Here is a 20,337-nt window from a genome sequence, read left to right on the forward strand (position 1 = left end):
GTTCAGAGAACACACGCAGAACGATGAACCGCCTGTATCTGTCTCCTTCCTGCCTCTTTTCAAGTACGGTGGCATTGCATGTTTAGCTTATATAAACGACTGCAAAAAACGTTTTGCGTGCAAGAACTTTGGATAAAGAAGGTGAGACGCACTATTGAATTCAAGGACGAACCTGTAGAAAAGTACAAAGGTAGTGTCTGTAACTGTTTCTTAGTTAACACAGGTTGCAGGGGGAAAGGTTTAAAGGAGACACGTAACAGTGAGCCAGGCCAGTGTGATATGATGATGATTGTACCTGCTGCTGAACTTTACAAGTTGTAAAGTCATGTTAAATCCTCATTTATCCCTTTTATTCGTCCTTTGTATGTATTTTGCTTTGTTTTCTACCTGTAAAACTGGAATTATTCTTGGTAAAATGTGTTTTGTTTTCATTAATTGGATTTATGTTATTTCTAACGGGTTCAGGTTTTCATGTTTTGGTTTTTGTATGACCTTTGTAACAGATCATGTAGAATCATACTTGCTTGTGCAAGCTCATCAATAGTGAGGACAGCCATGTTGAACAGACTTAGGTACAGTGCAGTGGAAAGGGGGCAAAAGGGCATGACGGAGGTCAGGAATGGGACAAGTCAAGGAAGTGTGTGGTAAGTCAGGTAGCGTAGGAATGAGACAAGCAGTGTCTGCAGGACACATGAATACGCATGCACGCTTGGCCTTTTTGCTGCATTTCACCGGTTTCAGTTTCCTCATTCAGTCTGCACGCAGCATAACTTGCGCACGTAAAAAAAAAATCCTTGAGCGGCAGCGATGCTGACAGTTGGGCTGTGATTGGTCAGCTTGTAGTACATAAGCTCCTGTCTGGACAGTGCACCTCTGAATTTTCTCTTCTCCGATTTCAGATCTACCGACTATTGTCACACATCAATTAGTTTGCCAATTAGTTTGTTGTCAGCTAAATGATAGTGATTTGGCAAAGTTTAGCTGCTAACGTTAGCTATCACTCAATGTATTGTCTATTGTAACAACACAATGACTCCAAATTGTCGGTCGCATCTAAAGACTGCTTTAGTGTATGTGCACGTGCCATGGCAATGGACGTGCATGTCCTTATTTGTTCATATGAACAACTTCATGCTCTGTCTCCTTTCTGCTCCATTCTCATTGCGCCATGAGGCGTTCGGGTGCACTCGTAATTCTGAGTGTTAGGTGCTATTTGTTTTTCATTTTTATTTGTGTATACCCTTATGACGTTCGGTGTTCCCACTTTGGGAACCTACTGTCGGTGCTAAAGGATTAAAACTTATTTTTTTTATAACCAGCAGATTCAGGCACCATCATCGAGTGCTTTCATCCACTGCTGCCGCTGTGTCCTGTTGACCAGAATAACGAGGAAGCAATGAATCCCGCCTGCGATGAGGATTCCACTCCGCTGTCTTGGCAGCAGGTTGGTGCCCCACCCTGTCAGCACAGACCAGCTGACATGTGCGGCTCCCTGCACCTGACAGGAAGTCCCAGCACCTGTGTGTCCCATCGGCCGCTGTTGCAGGGCCTGTCAGGAGCGGACTACAGTGACTTCCTAAATTATGGACATTATCACGGCTTTGGGGACACAGCAGAGGAGCTGACCAACAGTGGCTTCATAGAGCAGAGATCTTTTCAAGATGCTGGAGGTGACAGCCATCTGTGCCAGGACTCATAATCCTTTTCTCAAAGATCAACTCCCATTTCACAAAAATGTGTTCTAAACTGTATTGCCATTTTCAAAAAATACACTCAGGCTTTTTTGGATGACTCAGCAGTTTGGGGATATGCATTTGGTGCTGATTGTTTAAAATACCTCTTTTCCTATTAAACACATTTTGCAGTTTTCCAGAGAAGCGTGTCACGTTGTCACTTTTTTAATAATGTCTTCATGCATGCATTGCTTGTTTTGTATGAGCAGTAGAGATCAGAGTAATCTGCTTAGTGAACACTTAGTGATGCTTTCAATCCATAAAATCACCTTTAATCTTGCAGAAAATGTGCAAGATTTTGGAAACTATACATGTTAAGAAATTTCTATAGGATGTTTGAAATATGCAAGGAGGGATTACTTGAAAAAAATGTCAATTTGCAAGCATCGGCTAAGTAAAAATAACTACACATTTTCCAATGAAGTTTTATGAGGTAAAGCAATATGCTAATAAATGTAATTCTTAAAAAGCAAGTAGCGCTTACTTGACAATGATGCATACCGTAGTTTAACAAGAGAATGACCCTTGTAATTTTTCCTTAGTTTGCCTACGTGGAAAAAGTTACTGAGCTTTTTTTAAGTAAATGTTTAATTTTTTTTTTTTTTTTTTGGAGTGTAGGTCGGACAACTACTGCAATGCCACACCAGCTGGCATTTGTTACTCATCATTAAGCTCATGTCCATTATTGTCTCTCACAGCCACAAATACAAATATTTTTTATTGGTAATCTTAAATGTGTTGTATTAATATGATCCAAACAAAAATGAAACATTTGCAAATAAAAACAAGCAAGATCATCTCGCTAAATCCAGTTGGATGGTTTTCTGCAGACTGGCTATGCTGGCATCCAAGGCCGCCAATCCGTCTTGGAATGCCACCTCATCTTTGGTGTCAAAGGTCGACACTGACCTTCCACTGCAGTCGGATGAGACAGAATCAGCATCGTGCAGTGAAAGGAACGAGTCAAACAGTCGCCGGCGCGCTTTTCCTATCTGCAGCGCTGATAATGGGACGCCCTCATAAGCGACACAATGTGCTTCATCCAGTTGGTTTGGATGTGAGGACACCTTTCTTAGCAGGGCTGAGCTCATTTGTGCTTCCTCTGCTTCATTTCCTTCACTCTCTGTCGCCAAGTGCACATGACCACCAGCGTGCGAGGACTCCGACTGGCGCAGAGTTGTCAGGTACTTGGTGATGTGTTCAGTGGCGCTGTTCCGATCATAAAGTTTTTCCCTGGGCGCTGTGTCTGACAAAGACAGACCAACTGTGTCGCTGCCACTCTGGATAATCCTAAAAGAAAAGCACATGGAGCGTCGATACATGTTTAGAAACAAAATGTTTTCACACCAACAAGACTTACCTCTGGAGGTTTTCGATCTGTTCCAGTCTGTGCTGAGCAAGTGAGGCCAGTCTGCTCTTTGCCTGCTCACTGTGGACCAGCTTGGTCCGAATGGTCTCCAATTCTGTGCACAAAAACAGTAAAACAGTCCTGTCATAATTATGGCAAGGAAGTAGATAGCACATTAACAGTTTTTATTTTGTCTTATTATTTGGAATATTTCTCACTGGCTCCTCATACACATTGGGATGCATACCGAAACGCAGTATCAAAATGGCACAGGTGCTGATGTAAACAATAGGAACCGGACCGAAAAACTTAAGTAGATAAGAGTGCCTCATTTCGGTGCAAAGTTACTGTAATTGTCACTATTATGTTTAGGACTACAACTAAAGATTATTCTGTGTGGACTCATCTGAAGCTTGTTGTGTTGATTAATGGAGTCAACGGTTATTCCCTAGCCAGACCAAGTCAATATGAGGCAAACACAAACGATGATTAGAAACGAGGCAAAAAGGTCGATCACTGTTTTGCAAAGTCAAAGCTGATGTGTGTGAAAACCTTGTTTTGCCTAAAACACAAATATAGTAGGTCTGCTTTCATGGATGACCAAGGAAATTAAAAAATATTAACATTTCAGAGGCTGAAATCAGAGGATATTGTGAAATTAATAAAACTATTCATAAATACCAACATTGTTGTTGATGATTTGGATCATCGATTAGTCATCAATTGTCGCAGCTCTGACTAATTTGCATAAATAAATTGGGCAACAATGAGTTATAGTAAATGGCACACATTTCTGTGTGTCTGTCCAGACGAGAAGCACAACACTTCACTGTCCACCACTAATGAGGTGCATCCATGGACAATGGAAAGACCCCCCCCACACACAGCCCTCTTTTACATGAAGTGCTGTTTCGAAAACGTCGGAGGGAAACCCTGGATGAACAGTGAAGTCCAGACCCTCATCAGATCACGCAACTCCATCTTCAGGAAGGAGGGATACCTGATGGACAGCAACCTGCGACAGATGTGGAAAGGCATCCAGACCCTGACCAACTCCAAAAACCAGACCTCCCTGCCTTTCAGCGACAGCACTGGCAGAGGAGCTAAACAGCTTATTTGCCCGTCATCCCCTTCCCAAGACTAAACCAACTCACTGACTGACAATCCCCTCATTTTTATTGAACATTTTCAGAGTGAAACAACATTTGCTTGAGACTCTTGGTCTGTGATGCAGTCCATATTATCAAAGAAATGTGTTTTATTTTTGAGCAATCGCTGTAGTTTACTTTATCTACATTGTTATAACCCGAAGGCTTATGCCCTCACTACTTGCGTTGGTTTGGTCTACTACTAGGTCTGAGCAGCATGGGGTCGCCAGCAACCCGCCTATAGCGATCACCCATCTTACACACATATCCTGACTTGATGGGCAGATGAGCGCTCAGCACAATAGAACAATGGGACTGAGAATGAGACCCATAGCTAGACTGCCACCGCCCATAGTCCTCACATCTGTATCTGCAGTCATTAAGTGTTGAGAGCGACTAGCCTCCCACACATCCAAGGTAGTCTTCCTTCCTCCTTCGACCCCCACCAGTCTACTTACAGAGTGAACCGGTGTGAACCGGTCGCGACGACTGCACACCCCTCACACCCCGTTTCACCTGCTGCCCTCTGGAAGGCACTTGAGGTCAATCAAGTCTCATATCAGCAGACGTGAAAACAGTTTCTTCCCCTGGGTCATCCCGCACTATAAACACCCACTCACCGACGAAAAACGGACTGTTCCACCTTGTTAATACTATTTATCTGCACAGTTGCCAAAAGGACGTTTTCACAAACACTGCTTTTGTTTTTTGTAATGTCAATGAAGTCTATTGTAGTCCAAAAACAAAACAGTACAGAATTTCACCATCGAGGGCAGCAGAATTTCAAGAAGAACTGGCGGTGAAAATAATCATGAGTAAGTAGCAGGATCATGTCATCTGAGGGTAACCACTTTTTCTATAACAAATGAGGTTATGCCTTGGCAGTGTCAAAGCTGCGGGTTTATGTTTGATTACAATCATGTTGAAATTAGAAATATTTCAAATACTGCTGTATTTGTTTCAAGTACAGGCAAACCTCTGTTTTCGTACAGTCTGTGTGATGGTATAATAAGAGAAAACAAGTTGGTTAATTGGATTTACATGTTTTCCTGTGGGAAAAATTGCTTCAGTTTTCGTCAAACGTTTTGGAAGAAATGAATAATGAAAACTGAGGTACCACTGTAGTTGCAAACCAAATGTTACTGCACTTTTGTTGATAGGGCAATTCCCGTCACTACTTGTTTATCACGGTTCACTGGTTCCAGACCGCAGTAAGTTAATTTCCACGAAGTAGGATTCAATGTTAAGAAATTGAATATTTTGTAGTCAGAGCACAGAAAAGTGCCCCCGCCCATTTGTAACTCTGAGCCACACTCCAACATGGTAGGTGCAGTAATGCGCATCAAAGCTGGTTGCCGTTCAACTCTCGCCACCCGCAAGAAGAGGAAAACAGAGCACCACCATGTAGACATGTCCGCGGTGTACCGTGGTGAAATTAGTTTCACGTTGGACATTCGGCTCCGTAGCTACAGCAGTAGTTCCCTCTCACTGTGTCCGGACTGCCGTGTCAAGGTGTGGGGAACTCGCACAGGAAGTGCCGCTCTAACACTACTAAACATGTCAAAACGGCAGCAAAAAACCGTGGAAACTCCTCTGTTACGGAGCGTGAATGGAAGCTAGCGGTGTTCGCTTAGTTTAGCTATTTGCAGCTGTGTGTGTGTGCGTGACTCAGGCTGGATGAGTATACGGTATTTTCACCGTGTTGTGTTTCACTGCTTTAATGTAAGGACCATTTTACATTTTCCACTATGACGTGTAGGATCAGTGAAAAAAGACGAGAGGCACGTTTATTCACGTTTATCAACCGTCAATTGCCATTCTCAACACACACACACATATTGCGGCCTTCAAAATAAGAGTGCTCTTTGTCACATTTGTCTAATTGTGTAAACAAAATAAGAGTGTCATTAAAATATCTTGCGTTAATAACACGATTGGAATTACATCTGTGACTACATCTTCCTTAATCACAAGCACAGGCATTACGGGTTTGTTGAAGATTTTATAGCAATATGTGCCGAGTTAGCTAAGCACATAAGTTAGCTAAGCTCCATCCATTTCTCAATTAGTGGAAAAAATGGGCCAGTGATGTACTGCCTCAATAAATGGAAGGATTTCTGCATTTTATTCACTCACCCAAATAGCAGACATTCTATGCTGGTAAAATAAGTGAAAAAGGTAAAAAACTGAAATCTAAAAAATTTAAAACAGACAAAAAGGAATTTGGGAAAAAATACAACAGATTTCATAAGAGAGTTTGTTAAAAAAAAGTCCTATATTGTAAATCACACCACAAATTGATCTATAACCATGTCAAACAATTACCGGTAGTCCTACCCTAAAAGTACTTTGCATGCCCGTTTTTTCAGATTCGATCTTTTATTGGATGGACTTTTATTGGATTAGGTACCTGACTCACAGAGGTTTGTTACAAAAGCCAAACAATATTGTTGGCCATGCTGTGTTATAAAAAAATTAATTCAGCAATATTTTGATTGCATTATTTTTAATGCTTTGAAGAGCTATTTTCATAACCATATTCAATCCCACAAATTCATGTTTGTAACAAAAACACTACACTAGGTTCCCAACTTACGAACACAATTGGTTCCAGACAACCGTTCGCAAGTCGATTTCTTCGTAAGTCCAACAAAAGGTAATTTACCAACTATATAGGTACGTACTACATGTAGGTGTATACACATATACACGTACTGTATGTGTATATGTACACGATGACAAAATAATTTAATGTAAATATGAGTTTGGATGCAGTAGTAATATTAAACGAGGATAATTAATGAAAAAACAATAATAATAAAAATGATATAATAATACATAAGATAAATGTTATTTACCTTTAAAGAGGAGTGGTCGAGCATACGTCGTTGTGGTGGAGAAGGAGGAGGAGTTATTGAAAAAGGACAAATGGTCGTCGTCGTTAGACTCTTCTAAAAGAGGTAGTGTTCTGTGGGTGGTGTAGAATTAAGCAGGCCTATTAACTCTTCATAAACTTTAATCACACGCTCTGTCCGGGTTGTATCATACAACTACAATTTAGTCTCTCTCCCGTCTTCCTCTCCTGTTGGTCCCATTAGCAGTGTCACAGTGCCCTCTACTGGTCAAGCATGTAGCAGTATAAATATGGAGTTACTACAAGGCATAGCATAATGTATCTGCAAACACAACAGGTAGTTCAGGGGAAACTACTGAGGTGGAAGGAATTGGCGACGAAGGTACAGACGAAGGTGTAGGCATTGGTGGCGAGTCAGTTGGTGACGACGGTGCAGGAGTAGCAGATCTACGTTTGAAGAAGCTTTCAATGGAAGTTTGTATGGTCTTCCTTTTCTTCTCCTCGTAGATGATACGGTAGCGCTGTAGAGCGTCGTTAATACTCGAGAAAATACATGAAAATATGGACCAGTCAGCTTGCATTCGTATCTCTGAATGTTCGCAAATCGGATGTTCGTAAGTTGGGAACTAGTGTAATTATTAAAAAAAAAAAAAAAAAGATCGGTACCAGATTGGCAAAACTACAAAAAAATTGGATCGGATCGGAAGCCAAAAAATGTGGCTCGGGACATCCCTATTGAGACATTCCAACTAGACAGTCGGATTCGACAGTTTGGGCTCTGGAACCAAACTCCTCGAAAGGGGCTGGACCTTGTTCTATTCTGGAGTTGCCGCAAGGAGAGAGGCGGCGAGCGAGTATGGGCTTATTAACAGCCCCAGCCCACCCCCTGGCTCGGTGCCTCTGTGTTGGAGTCATCTCAGAGGGTCACTTTCCTACACCTTAGGGTTGTGGAAGGGGTCCTGACTGTTCCTAAGCATGTTCACAAATGCACCTGCAGGTCTATGATCGACTGTGTAGTTGTACATTGTATCATCAGACCTGTGCCCACATGTTCTGGACATGCGAGTGAAGAGGGGCTGAGCTGTCAACCACTTGGTGATGAGTTGGTTTAGATGGCGGAGGAGAATGCCGGACAGACCTGGGAGACCCAAACGTGTAGTGAACATGTGCTGGGAACATCTGGCAGAGTCTCCCATTCGTCGAATCGTCAACTCTCACCTCCGGCAGAGCTTCTCCTGTTGCCGGGGAGGACAAGGACACAGACCGAATCGGCAGTAACCCATGGTTCCTTTGCTGAGGCAACTATTGGAGCTGTGGCCGCAAGGTGGTCGGCGCCAGTCGTGGCGGCAAACCCCAAACCCGATGGTAGACACCAGAGAGTCAGAGTCCTATCGAGAATGGATGGCTTGTGGGGCTCCTGAAGCAGCTGACAGGTACTGGCAGGCCAAACGGCATGCGGCGTCAGCAGCGGTCAAGGCATAAACTCGGGTGTTGGAGGAGTTCTGTGAGACGATGGAACAATTTTTGGTTGGCCTCAAAGAGGTTCTGGCAAACTATTCGACACTTCAGAAAGGGGCAGCAGTGCCCGGTCCACACTGTTGATCTCGACAGAGCATATAGTCAGGCGGTGGAAGAGATATTTTGAGGTCTTTCTCAATCCCACTGACATACCTTCCATACAGGAAGCAAAGTCTGACGACACGAACACAGACAGGCCCATCAACGTGACTTAGGTGTCTGGGGTAGTAAAAAAACTGTGTCCTGTGTGGGGTGCTCCGGGAGTACGGGATTGGTGGCATGCTACTACACACCATTCGGTCCTTCGGTACAACTGGAGCAGGAGCGTAGTTCGCATTACCAGCAGTAAGTCAAGCCTGTTCCCGTGAAGGTTGGCCTCCACCAAGGCTGTCCTTTGTCACCAATTCTGTTCATAATATTTATAGACAGCATTTCTAGGCGTATCCAAGGCATCAGGGGGTCCAGTTCGGGGGCCTTAGGATCTAATTTCTGCTATTCGCAGACGATGTGGTCCTGATGGCCTCATCAGGCAGTGAGTGACCTTCAGCGTTTACTGGGGATTTTTGCAGTTGAGTGTGAAGCTTCTGGGATGAGACTCAGCACCACCAAATCAGGGGCCATGGTTCTCAGTCGGAAAAGGGTGGATTGCACCCTCTGGTTTGGAAGTGAGGTGGGCCAGGTGCCCCAGGTGGAGGAGTTCAAGTATCTGCAGTAATGCGGTCGCTGTACCGGACCGTAATGGTGAAGGAAGAGCTGAGCTGGAGGGCAAATCACTCAGTTTACCTGTCAATCTGTGTTCCCACCCTCACCTATGAGCTGTCATGAGCTTTGGGGTGTGACCGACAGAACGACATTGTGCATACAAGCAACATACAAGTGGCTGAAATGAGTTTCCTCCGTAGGGTGGCTGGACTCACCCTAAAAGATATGGTGAGGAGCTCGGTCATCTAGGAGGGGCCCAGAGTATAGCCGGTACTCCTTCACATTGAGAGGAGCCAGTTGAGGTGCCTCGGGCATCTAGTCCGGATGCCTCCTGGACGCCTCCCTGGTGAGGTGTGCTGGGCATGCCCAGCCGGGAGGAGGCCCTGGGGCAGACCTAGGACACGCTGGAGGGATTATGTCTCACAGCTGGCCTGGGAGAGCCTTGGTATTCTCCCGGTGGAAAAGGAAGAGGTGGCCAGCGCCCAGGAAGCCTGGGCTTCCCTTCCAAGACTGCTGCCCCTGCAACCTGGACCCACATAAGGGGAAGAAAAGTTTTTGTACCATTATTAGAGCCATGTAGACATGAAATAACCCCAATATCCACCTTGACACTCCTATTATTCTTTGTTCACACCACATTGCTAATGTGCAGACTACGGCATCACTGCAGGGACACAAGAGACTGCCACAGCTAGCCACAGTTAGCAAGCGAGCTGACTAGTTAGCCTCCAATTTTTTTTATTCTAAACTTAAGAAAAGGTTCAAATGGCGTGGGGAAGACAGACACAATAAGAAGCCAAAAGCTTACCACTTCCACACATTAGAAGGAGGGCTTCTTTTCACTCTATCGTGTCGGACATGCCATGGCTGACTACATGCAGTGTCACAGTAATGTAATGAAATGACATGTCATCAATATTTTTTGTCATTACTGAAACCGAGTGGCCAGAATACTACAAGACTGGCTAATAATGGGCCATAATCAACCACAACACAGCGATCATTTGTTAATAAATTATCAAACCGCAATAGAGTGAGGGAGCGATGTAGTGAGGGACAACTGCATTTCAAATACCTAAGTGTAAAATCCACAACTTTGAATTACTGAATGTTGTATATAACCGTGAAATTAATCTCATAAAATATTGACATTAATCGCAATTAAGATTCATAACACAAATAACCAGCTGCAGTAAAAATTATTTCTATGTTTTATATATTGTTCTAACATAGTAAGAATAAAGGTTTCTGTTACATCCTTACTGGTTTTAGGATAACTTAAGCTGCTTTTGTTTATTCCATTGCTGTCATTCTTTTATCCATAGACAAATGTGCTTGTTTTTGGTGCAAACACTGTTGTTTTAAAGGTGTTCCAGTCTACTTGGAAGTTAGATATTTTATGTTTGAACTTATTCATTTATCTTAAGTGGACTATAACCAAATTGTTCTTGTTTTCTTGATTTGGAAAGCTGACTTTTTACAGTGTGGGTTGTACATGGCTTAACCTGATTTTATCAGCATGTTCTCGGCCTCTGTGTCCTGCAGCTGTTTCTTTGTGTCCAGAAGAGATTTCTTCACTTCTGCTAGGTCAACTTGAAGTTCCTGCAGTCGAGATTGAGCGAGGGTCAGCTCCTCTTGCATTCTAAACACTAAGGACATATATAAAAAAAAACATTACTATATATAGTATATATCATGTATCTGAATAATATATGGCCAGTTAATACATACAGATACAATACAAATAATCTAACTATAAGTGTGCAATGAAAATGTGAGCGTAAGAATCTATCATCTTTAAATATGTCAAAGAAATCACCGGTGCGTCATATTCACGCACAAAGTTGTAGGTGACGTAGCACGATGTCAGGCAGATGTTCAGTTTTAACTCTGTGCATGACTGCAGACTTCAAACTGCAGGAGTCTTTAAAAGAGGTAAAGCGGTCACGTAAAAGCAAATAATATTCCCCTGGTTGGTTGTCACTAAGCCCACAGTGCAGCTAATCAACGACACAAGCATTAGTACAGGGAAACGACAACACCAAAGTAAACAACACATACTCATGAAAATATGAAAGTTTACACACCATTTAGTTAGCCTGGACTAGGGCTGGGCGATATATTGATATTTCGACAATATTGATATTTACTTTAAGCATGATATCAAAATCAACCATATCGTTGATATCGAACCTACTGCATCTGCGGTGGAAGAATTAGTCAGCAAGCAATAAGCGGTAGCTCAGTAATGTGGAGGTACTTTGAATTCAGAGCATAAAAAAAAATCTTTCTCACCACCTTAAAACTTGGCACAAACTCCAATACGAGGATTGTGTGAAGCTGCTCGCTGTCTGTCGCGCTGCTGTTGCGTTCCTCAATGAGTTTTGGGCCATATCACCCAGCTCGAGCCTGGACTGACTCTTCCCACGATTGGTTAGAATGCACGTAGCTGTAACTACTCTCCTGGTGGCCATCAGCAATGATCCCATTGGTCTGTGCACCAATGTATCATATTCACATCAAATTTAGCACTCAATCTGGCTATAATTGAGATATACAGTGGGTGTCTTTTTTTTTTGTTTGTTAGTGTTGTTCGGACAGGTGCTCGTGTGTATACGCCACCAATCGCCGTATTTTGATGACGACCGGCGATATCCAACTTGTCTGTTTATGCTGCAGTTGCACGGCAGACATCTGATGCATATCAGATTGGTTTCCATATTTTGAAGAGGGCAATCCGAGGTTATCTATTCCATGCGTTTTTCTCTTTCTATTGCCATGACGCATGCCTGAATTGTGTGTTTTGTAAATATGCCTCCAGATAGTGAAGAGTCCTTCGTTTGCCTGCACTACTGTCTTCCCCACTATGTCATCACAGGCATCACCGAGACGACCAGGTTCTGGCTTCTCTCGCACACACACACAAGCGTGTCTCACTTTGGGTGTCTCTGTCTTTCACAGGCTCAGCATCAACTTCCTCGCCATTGAAGGAGGCTGTGTGTTGACCACCAGGCGGCTGCCGGTCAGTCTGAGCAGGAGTAAGCCGCCCAGAGGAGGAGCGAGGCGCCGGGTCTGGCTGGGAGTGGGCATATCCAGGAAGCGGATGTCTCACCCTCAGTGATGGAGACAAGTGAGGCTGTATGAGGGCATGGTTTTGCTTCACTCCTGAGTGTGACACTGGAGGCAGACACTGTGCTTCTGGAGCCACATTACAATACTGTTCTGAAGGTAGAATAATGCAAAAGTCAATTAACACTGTCAAGACATGTCAAAAGTCATGTTTGCACACTACAAAAACACTACCTGTCTTTGTAGGTGGTTTCCTGCTGGTTTTTCTCTGCAGTGGGGTGGATGGTTTTGGCTTGGCTGCCTTCGCTGCTTTGAGAGGTCGTACTGAGGGTTCTAAGCACAAGCACACACAAAACCGACATGCTTCATTATGGTACAAACTAAAAATGACCACAATGTATCCCACCAGGAACCAAAAAACATGCTAACCGAGGCGGACGCTAACCGAGGTTCCACTATAATACATGTCGACATAAATTGATCAATTTTCCATTGAAATGACCCCTTTGGATGTCAAACTTGATGTTGACAAAACCGGTAAACCATGTACTTTAGTCGACGTCGGCTAAAACGGGCACCTTTTAGTAATAAGAACACTGGAACAGGACTGGTGACTTGATCAACTTAGACAGGTTGGCGACATAAACAGGGTCGACTTAATTGAAAACTGCACTTTTTGGGGGAATTTTGCGGGTTAGGTTTGGTCGTTGTGGGGAATCATCCACAATCTTTACGTGAGACATGGAGCTAAGAATACCGTACATGTACTTGATGCGCCTATAAAGCCTTCTGAAAAAAAAAAACTCCAAAAAGCGGAAACAACACTCTATTCACATACAGTATAATGTGATGTGCATATTAACCAAGCTACAGCGACTGTTATTATTATTAACATTGCTACGAACAACATTACTGGCGTATTGACACCTTGCCACACCGCACCGGCTGAGCTACGAGCCGGCTAGCGATTAGCTTCACCACACACTCACCTGCAGCACGTCACAATGCCCCAGGCCAACACCGAAAGACTAAAGCAACATATTGGAGGTGCCGCCACTGCTACTGTGTTTTTACTTTTTAATTTGCTAGGTGTAGCATTCGTTTCTATGTTGCTATGTCAAATCAATGCGCCCAGGAAGGAAGTTCCGGTAATGCTTGAAATGACCTAAATATGACAAAATACTGTAAGTATTACATGTTATCATGAATGTACCTGTTACTACATGGTCACAGCATGGATATACAACCATAAAACCTTGTTGGAGGTGCTTTATTAGCGGCTTTTTTAGGCAACATAGGTGTACCCCATTATTGCATGTATCAAAGACTCTTTAAATGTTTTTATATCTTTAGAACGCATGGAAAAAAAGAAAGACCTGTGTTCATGTCTCATAAGGATTGTGGATGAGGGAAATTCCCAAACAAATTTGCAACAAATCTATTGTCTTTGACAACAGAACTGAACACAAAATGCAGTTTTTAAATGAAACTTTTTTTTTAATAAAGGGAGAAAAAAAATCCAAACCCACATGGCCCTGTGTGGAAAAAATGATTGTCTCCCTGTTAAAACATGACTTAACTGAGACCTATCAGTCTGGAAAACATTTTAAAGCCATTTCTAAAGCTTTGGGACTCCGGCGAACCACAGTGAGAGCCATTATCCTCAAATGGCGAAAACATGGAACAGTGGTGAACCTTCCCAGGAGTGGCTGGCCAACCAAAATTACCCCAAGAATGCAATGATGACTCATCCAAAAGGTAAAAAAAGACCCCACAACAACATCCAAAGAACTGCAGGCCTCACTTGCCTCAGTTAAGGTCAGTGTACATGACTCTACCATAAGAAAGACACTGGGCAAAAACGGCCTGCATGGCAGAGTTTCAAGACGAAAACCACTGCTGAACAAAAAGAACATTAATGCTCGTCTCAATTTTGCCAGAAAACATCTTGATGATCCCCAAGATCTTTGGGAAAATACTCTGTGGTCTGACAAGACAAAAGTTGAACTTATTAGAAGGTGTGTGTCCCATTACATCTGGCATAAAAGAAATGCTGCATTTCAGAAAAAGAACCCACAGTAAAATATGGTGGTAGTAGTGTGATGGTCTAGGTCTGTTTTGCTGCTTCAGGACCTGGAAGACTTGCTGTGATAAAATGGAACCATGAATTCTGCTGTCTACCAAAAAATCCTGAAGGACAATGTCCTGCCATCCATTCATGACCTCAATTCGCCATGTAGGTTTGGATTTTTTTGTCTCCGTTAATAACAAAAAGTTTCATTTAAAAACTGAAAAAAAATTGTGTTCAGTTTTGTTGCCATTGACTAATATTTAAATTTGTTTGATGATCTGAAACATTTAAGTGTAACAAATATGCAAAAAAAAATTTTAACAAATCAGGACCACTGTAGTTCAGCAAAATGTATTTGCTTTCTTTGTCATTGACACTGACTGTCCACAACTTTTATGACCACCTGCACATGGAATGATATTTATCTAAAGTGCTGCCTTTGCAATGATGACAATCTTCACTTTTGATTGTCCATTGACAAGAGAGCTATTTAATATTGTTTATTATTGTGCTTGTAATTTGCAGTGGCGTACAACTGCACGACAATCAGCTGCACGACAAACAGCTGTCCTGAGTACTACCAAACACCAATACAATAACCTATTGTTAAATTGTATTCCAGCTATCCAATATACATTCTTCTACTGTAGTTTCACCAAGCAATCACCAATACGTATCGTTAACGTAAGACCCCTAAAAGTTATACATAGTGAGGCATCAGAGCGTGATTGAATCCACAACAAATTCTTCATTTTATCAGAGGGTGAGAAGACGTGAGAACATCTGTTCAAAAATAGAAGCTGAAGCAAAGGTGGATTTTGTAACACGACAACGATACACGTGGTCCTCCGTTTTCGGCGTTCCCAGTTTCGTGGTTACGTACGCACTACCATAAATTAATTAAAAATTTAATTTTTGTCGTAAATACGAGTCTCACTCGAGAACTAGCTAGAGCGGAAGAATACACTGTGCAGCTCAAGCGCAGCCACGCTACATCATGTTTACTTTTACAAAACACACAAAACTACAACCTGTGCTCTTTGCACTAGTGATGTGTGATACCACTGATTTAATTTCTGATCTGATACAGATCAGTTGTAAAAGTCATGCCGGTATCGACGATTGCGATATGGTAAATTTTAAGTAGTGTATTTCATATCATAGCATAAAGAAGACGACATTTAATTACTATATAAATTAAATCTTTTATAAATTTTAATAAATTAATAACTTTAACATTAACAAAAAAATGTTAATTTATTAATTACAATAAATTTATAATTTCATAATGAATTTAATGAATTTTACAGTTGTCCCTTGCTACATTGCAGTTCACCTTTCGCGGCCGTGCTGTTTCGCAGATATTTTGGTGCAATTTTGCATGCTTTTTTTTTTTTTTTTTTACAGCATATGAACGCGCATTGTGTTCTGCATCCTGATTGGCTAAGTGAGAACCCGCGCATTGTGTTCTGTGTCCTGATTGGCTAAGGGAGAACCCAAGCATTGTGTTCTGCATCCTGACTGGCGAAGCGACTGCAGACCATTGTCAATCAATCTCCTCCGTACCGCGTCTCCTGTTGTGTTCGATCACTAGCGGTGTGGCTCTGAAGTGCTGTATGTTTTCTCCCCGACAAAACGCACAATGTGGACGAAACGTTCTGCCCTGACAACGGAAGGCTATTTAATCCATTGTCTCCCCTGGGTAGCATTTTCTGGTGGGATACAATTAATTATTAATTATAATCTGTAGTATAGGTTGTTACTTATTACAGTATAAAACTATAATTTGAGCAAATTGAAATACCAAACCCTGATTGTGATAACAGGAAGCTCATCAGACCTGCGTTGTGCACCTGAAGAATGCCAGACAGCAAAGCAGCACAGCGATCCAGTCCTAAGTGCAGACTGTCAACCTGAGACAAGAGACCACCCAGCGTGTAACGTTTTCACAAGACATCACAACTCATGTACTTTGCTCTTAACGAGCTTGTTCGATGGATGTTTGACTGGATGAATGCCATAGGTGAGCAAAATCAAGAAGCTATCACATAGCGTCCATTCCTCGTGTGCCTTCATCTTTCACTACCTGCTCTTTGGGGTCCGAGGAATACAAAGAATATGCCGGTTCATCTTGCCCTGGAGTTGTGGTAGCTCTGAACATATAATATAAAAAATATATATATTAGTTCATTGTGAGTACAATAAGCATGTAAGAGGTACAGTATGTCAAACATGCAGTAAAAGGAACAATGAGCTTGCCGTTTCCGAGCATGTTGCTCCCTGGATGCTCCTCCTGTCAGCCTTCCTGGAGTTAGCACCTGTCAATCACAAACTCGCTTTAATCCAATAATATTTACTCACTTCCTCTGCGTCTTTTTAATTATAAATTGCAACCACTCAATTTAGACCCCCCTGTCACTGCGCAATCCGTCCCGGAAACTCGGTGTGTTCTACGCATGTGCAGAGCGCGTCTACATCCCATCGGCCTATTTTTCGACAGTCACATGTTAGTCGTGTGTAATGTACGCCATTCGTCAATCTATTTTATGGCAGCAAAATGAGTCACCCCCCTCCAATACACCCCCAAAAATGTTATTAGAATTTGCAAAGTTACAACGTAATCAAGCTTTTTTTGTTAGATCATATCCATGGTGCGAGTGGATAATTTATAAGCCCTCTTTTCCTGGTTCCATATTACGTTTTTTTTGCCACTGAAAAAATACAGACAAAAGCATTTGCTAGGAAGATATGTTTGGATGGATGGTATATCTCAGTTAAAAAAAACTGTAGCTGAATCCTCTAAATTAAGCATTGCACTCTGCTTTTGTTTTTTTTTTTACAATCAAATATAACTGCATTTTATGTGTTTTATTCTGTTTATGTACGTTTCTTTTACTTGATCGGCGTTTACGTCTGCGCTACGTGCATTGTGTAACTTTTTACGTAGCTTCGTCTTGGTGTAGGTCATAAGACAATAGAAACAGCCGCATGCTAATGAACTCTTTTAATAATAATCACTAATAAAACAACCCCCCAATATATTATATATATGAAGTATGGTTATTGACCATTTATGTTCATACATTAAAAAAAATAACTACCACACCACGTGATGTTGCAGAAATCCTGTCATAAAAATTTGCTAAAAGGAAGAAGTACTGTAGAAGGAAGAGGTAGAACCGATTGTGTTTCCGGGACACATTGCGCAGTGACACCCACTCTTCCACTACATAGCCAAGATGGGGATGATATTCTGTTCAGCCCTGACTCTCCCCACAGCACACCCATCTTTGGTCCCACAGTTCACTCCAGCCTGAAATTTGACAAAACAGGTGAATGCTGCTGTGAAAGCAAGTTTCTTCCAGCCGAGGATCCCATCAAAAGTCAAACCTTTTCTGTCCCGTGCTGACCTTGAAAAAGCCATTCATGCCTTATTGTACCGCCTTTCGGCAGTTATTTAATATTTTAGTAATCGAGTATTCTACTGAAATGGTTTTCAATTAATCAAGTAATCGGAAAAAACATTTTCGCTTGGTTAAAGAGCAATTATAAATGCACAAGAGAAAAAACATTTCACTAAATAATGAACGACAAATTGGTTTAATTTTGGAGGGAATTTTATTATGACTATTGTTTAATAAATGCACTTCTGTAACATGTACTTTCAATAGAATCAGTTCTGTCAAGAGAAGAACCACAAAACTCACCTCACTCATCAATGACCTCCTCCTGTTCATACTACAGCAAAGACTTTGGGAAAATGTGCTTTTAAATAATTTGGGGGAATTTTCATAAGAATTATCGTTAATAAATTAAATTCTGTCACATGTTCGTTCAATAGCTTAACTTCTGTGAAGAGGACCACAAAATTCACCTCACACATCAGCTATTGAACGGACATGTGACAGAATTGCATTTATTAAAAAAATAAAATGTCCCCAAAATTATTTAAAAGCACATTTTCCCAAAGTCGTTGCTGTAGTATGAACAGGAGAAGGCTGTTGATGTGTGAGGTGAGATTTGTGGTCCTACACATTACAGAAGTGAATTTATTAACAACCTAATAAAAATTGCCCTAAATTATATAAAAGTCAATTTGCACAAACTTGTTGCTTCGTATATATATATATTTGTAGTTCTAAATATAAATCAAGGTGTTTTTACTCACTTTTTTAATCAATTCTACTTGTTTTTTTCCTACGTCTCTTACATCATATGCAAGAAATATGCAAACTAGCCAATGACCCGTCTACCCGCCTTTCAGAACAACCAATAGATACTTGTCTTACTGACGAGTTAGCAACAGTGATGGCAACCGCCATAATACAGAAGAAGAAAAAGACATTTGTAGACGGTTCCTGTCGGCTTGTCAGAGATCAATATGTCAGACTAAACAAACGACGGCTCGTTTTGATTAAAACTGGGTTGTAGCTGTTTGTCTGTGTTGCCAAAAGAGGTATGGTTTACTGTGTTAGAACCATTCACTTGGAATTATTCATCCCGGAAGTTTGAATCTGTGAATATGTTTCTAACTTTACCGCGGTAAGTATACGTACACGGAAGTGCAATGCTCTAACACGGTTTTTCAAGGGAACGTAAAACCGCTTTGCGTTATCGCTCTCGCAAAAGTTCGTTCATCAGATTTTTTTTTTCCATGTCCCCTAGGGGGCTCCGTAGTAAACACGTCTAGAAGCTGAAAAATGTGCCTTTAGTGCATTTTCACAAATTCAATATAGTGGGTGCCAAGCAAAAGTGATGTCTTACTTAAAATGTATTAAATGTTTCCGCTATAAGAACTGTCACAAAAAAACAAACACTACACATTAAGTTAATTGCACCTCAAATGTCCCTTTACGTGCCGACTCGGAAGCCAACTTCAGTATTGTCCGTACTTGTGGTGCGAACGCACTTATGCACCCAAAATGTTAAATGAAAGTATATAATAGCATCCGAGACGCCTCAACGTCTTGGTCTTGTATACAACTGAATTCTAAAACTCGAAGTGATAATGTCGTGACGTGAAGCACATTAACAATACGGTACGATAAACTAGAATATGTTCTTTCTTCTTACCTTACGTTTCGCAATTCGCTTCATTGCCGACTTCATCAAACCACGGGCAACTTTCACCGCCACTTTATATTGTTGTGTTCTAGTGAAACAACAGCGGAAGTTAGTGGTAGAACACATACAATCGCAATTTTGGGGGGGGGGGGGGGGGGGGGGGGGGGTTAGTGACCAATCAGGTGTCCACAAAGCAACCCGGAAGTTCATCGTCAAAAGTGGGGCGGGATAACCTGACCTCTTCCTGCTGCTTCGTATGTGGAAAAAGGTCTTTATGACGGATTAGTAAAAATAATTTAAAAGGGCATAATATAGCATATATTTAACATTTCACGCAGTTGTATTTTTTTTTAAATACACTTCGATTGCCCTAACTAGTTGGAACAGAGGCTGTACTACATGCACTTATTCTTGATTGCAGTATTGATGCTAGACCTGCATTGTAAATGATTACTGCCACTGTCTGGTATCTTCCGCAATACACCTCTCCTCCTACCATTCAGTTTAGGAATTTTACTTCTCACTTTGTCAGCAATCCAGAGAGTTGAACTGTTTCTAATTAAACTGTAATGATACAGGTGTGCATTGTCTTACCACCATCCATGTTACTATCTTGTTTCTTTTACGCTCCTGCTACAAGATGTGCAGCCAATGTCATTTTTAGCAGTAGTAAAATATTCTTGCATTTCACATCCCTCTATGACTCTCTTGCTCCAGTTTGATCCGTTCACTGAAGACAGACCCCTGCCCCACACTGGTTCTTTGTTGTGGTCAAGGTTTCTTTCCTAGTTCAGGTGGTCTTGAACCTGCTCCACATCGAGACTGCCCTC

The 20,337-nt window shown here is 41.8% G+C and overlaps 2 protein-coding genes across 8 annotated transcripts in view; one reads left to right on the plus strand and one right to left on the minus strand.

Annotated features, from left to right (window-relative positions):
- The window catches only part of ankrd10a (ankyrin repeat domain 10a), a 9,649-nt gene extending 7,782 nt beyond the window's left edge, over positions 1-1,867 (plus strand). For 5 of the 6 annotated variants that reach the window (XM_054768892.1, XM_054768910.1, XM_054768919.1 and 2 more), the window contains one exon: positions 1,320-1,867. In XM_054768892.1, the coding sequence (XP_054624867.1) occupies positions 1,320-1,699 (380 nt within the window). In that variant the 3' untranslated portion in view covers positions 1,700-1,867. The remainder of the gene's footprint in view (positions 1-1,319) is intronic. The other variant, XM_054768901.1, reaches the window with a different exon arrangement.
- Positions 1,246-19,643, minus strand: ccdc14 (coiled-coil domain containing 14). Of its 2 annotated transcripts, XM_054768872.1 has the most exons (9): positions 19,517-19,643; positions 16,703-16,761; positions 16,530-16,596; positions 16,284-16,356; positions 12,607-12,705; positions 12,241-12,525; positions 10,809-10,952; positions 3,094-3,196; positions 1,252-3,023 (listed from the first exon to the last, which is right to left on the minus strand). In XM_054768872.1, exons 1-9 carry the CDS (start codon positions 19,631-19,633, stop codon positions 2,528-2,530), a joined length of 1,443 nt encoding a protein of 480 aa, XP_054624847.1. In that variant the 5' UTR covers positions 19,634-19,643; the 3' UTR covers positions 1,252-2,527. The 2 variants fall into 2 exon arrangements, with proteins under 2 accessions (XP_054624855.1, XP_054624847.1); XM_054768880.1 differs by lacking the exon at positions 10,809-10,952 and having other exon boundaries at positions 1,246-3,023.
- Positions 19,644-20,337: the final 694 nt, after the last annotated feature.

Source organism: Dunckerocampus dactyliophorus, chromosome 1 (genome assembly GCF_027744805.1).
Source record: "Dunckerocampus dactyliophorus isolate RoL2022-P2 chromosome 1, RoL_Ddac_1.1, whole genome shotgun sequence".
In the NCBI taxonomy this organism is placed as follows: domain Eukaryota; kingdom Metazoa; phylum Chordata; class Actinopteri; order Syngnathiformes; family Syngnathidae; genus Dunckerocampus; species Dunckerocampus dactyliophorus.

Bases quoted from the DNA above. Each gene is read 5' to 3' on its own strand.
- ccdc14 (XM_054768872.1), bottom strand. From the start codon at position 19,633: ATGTGTTCTACCACTAACTTCCGCTGTTGTTTCACTAGAACACAACAA. The intron at 12,706-16,283 runs GTCTGATGAGCT...GCTTGTGCTTAG, and splicing joins TCTTCAGGTGCACAACGCAG to AACCCTCAGTACGACCTCTC. The intron at 3,197-10,808 runs GTTAAGCCATGT...TTTTGTGCACAG, and splicing joins GAACATGCTGATAAAATCAG to AATTGGAGACCATTCGGACC.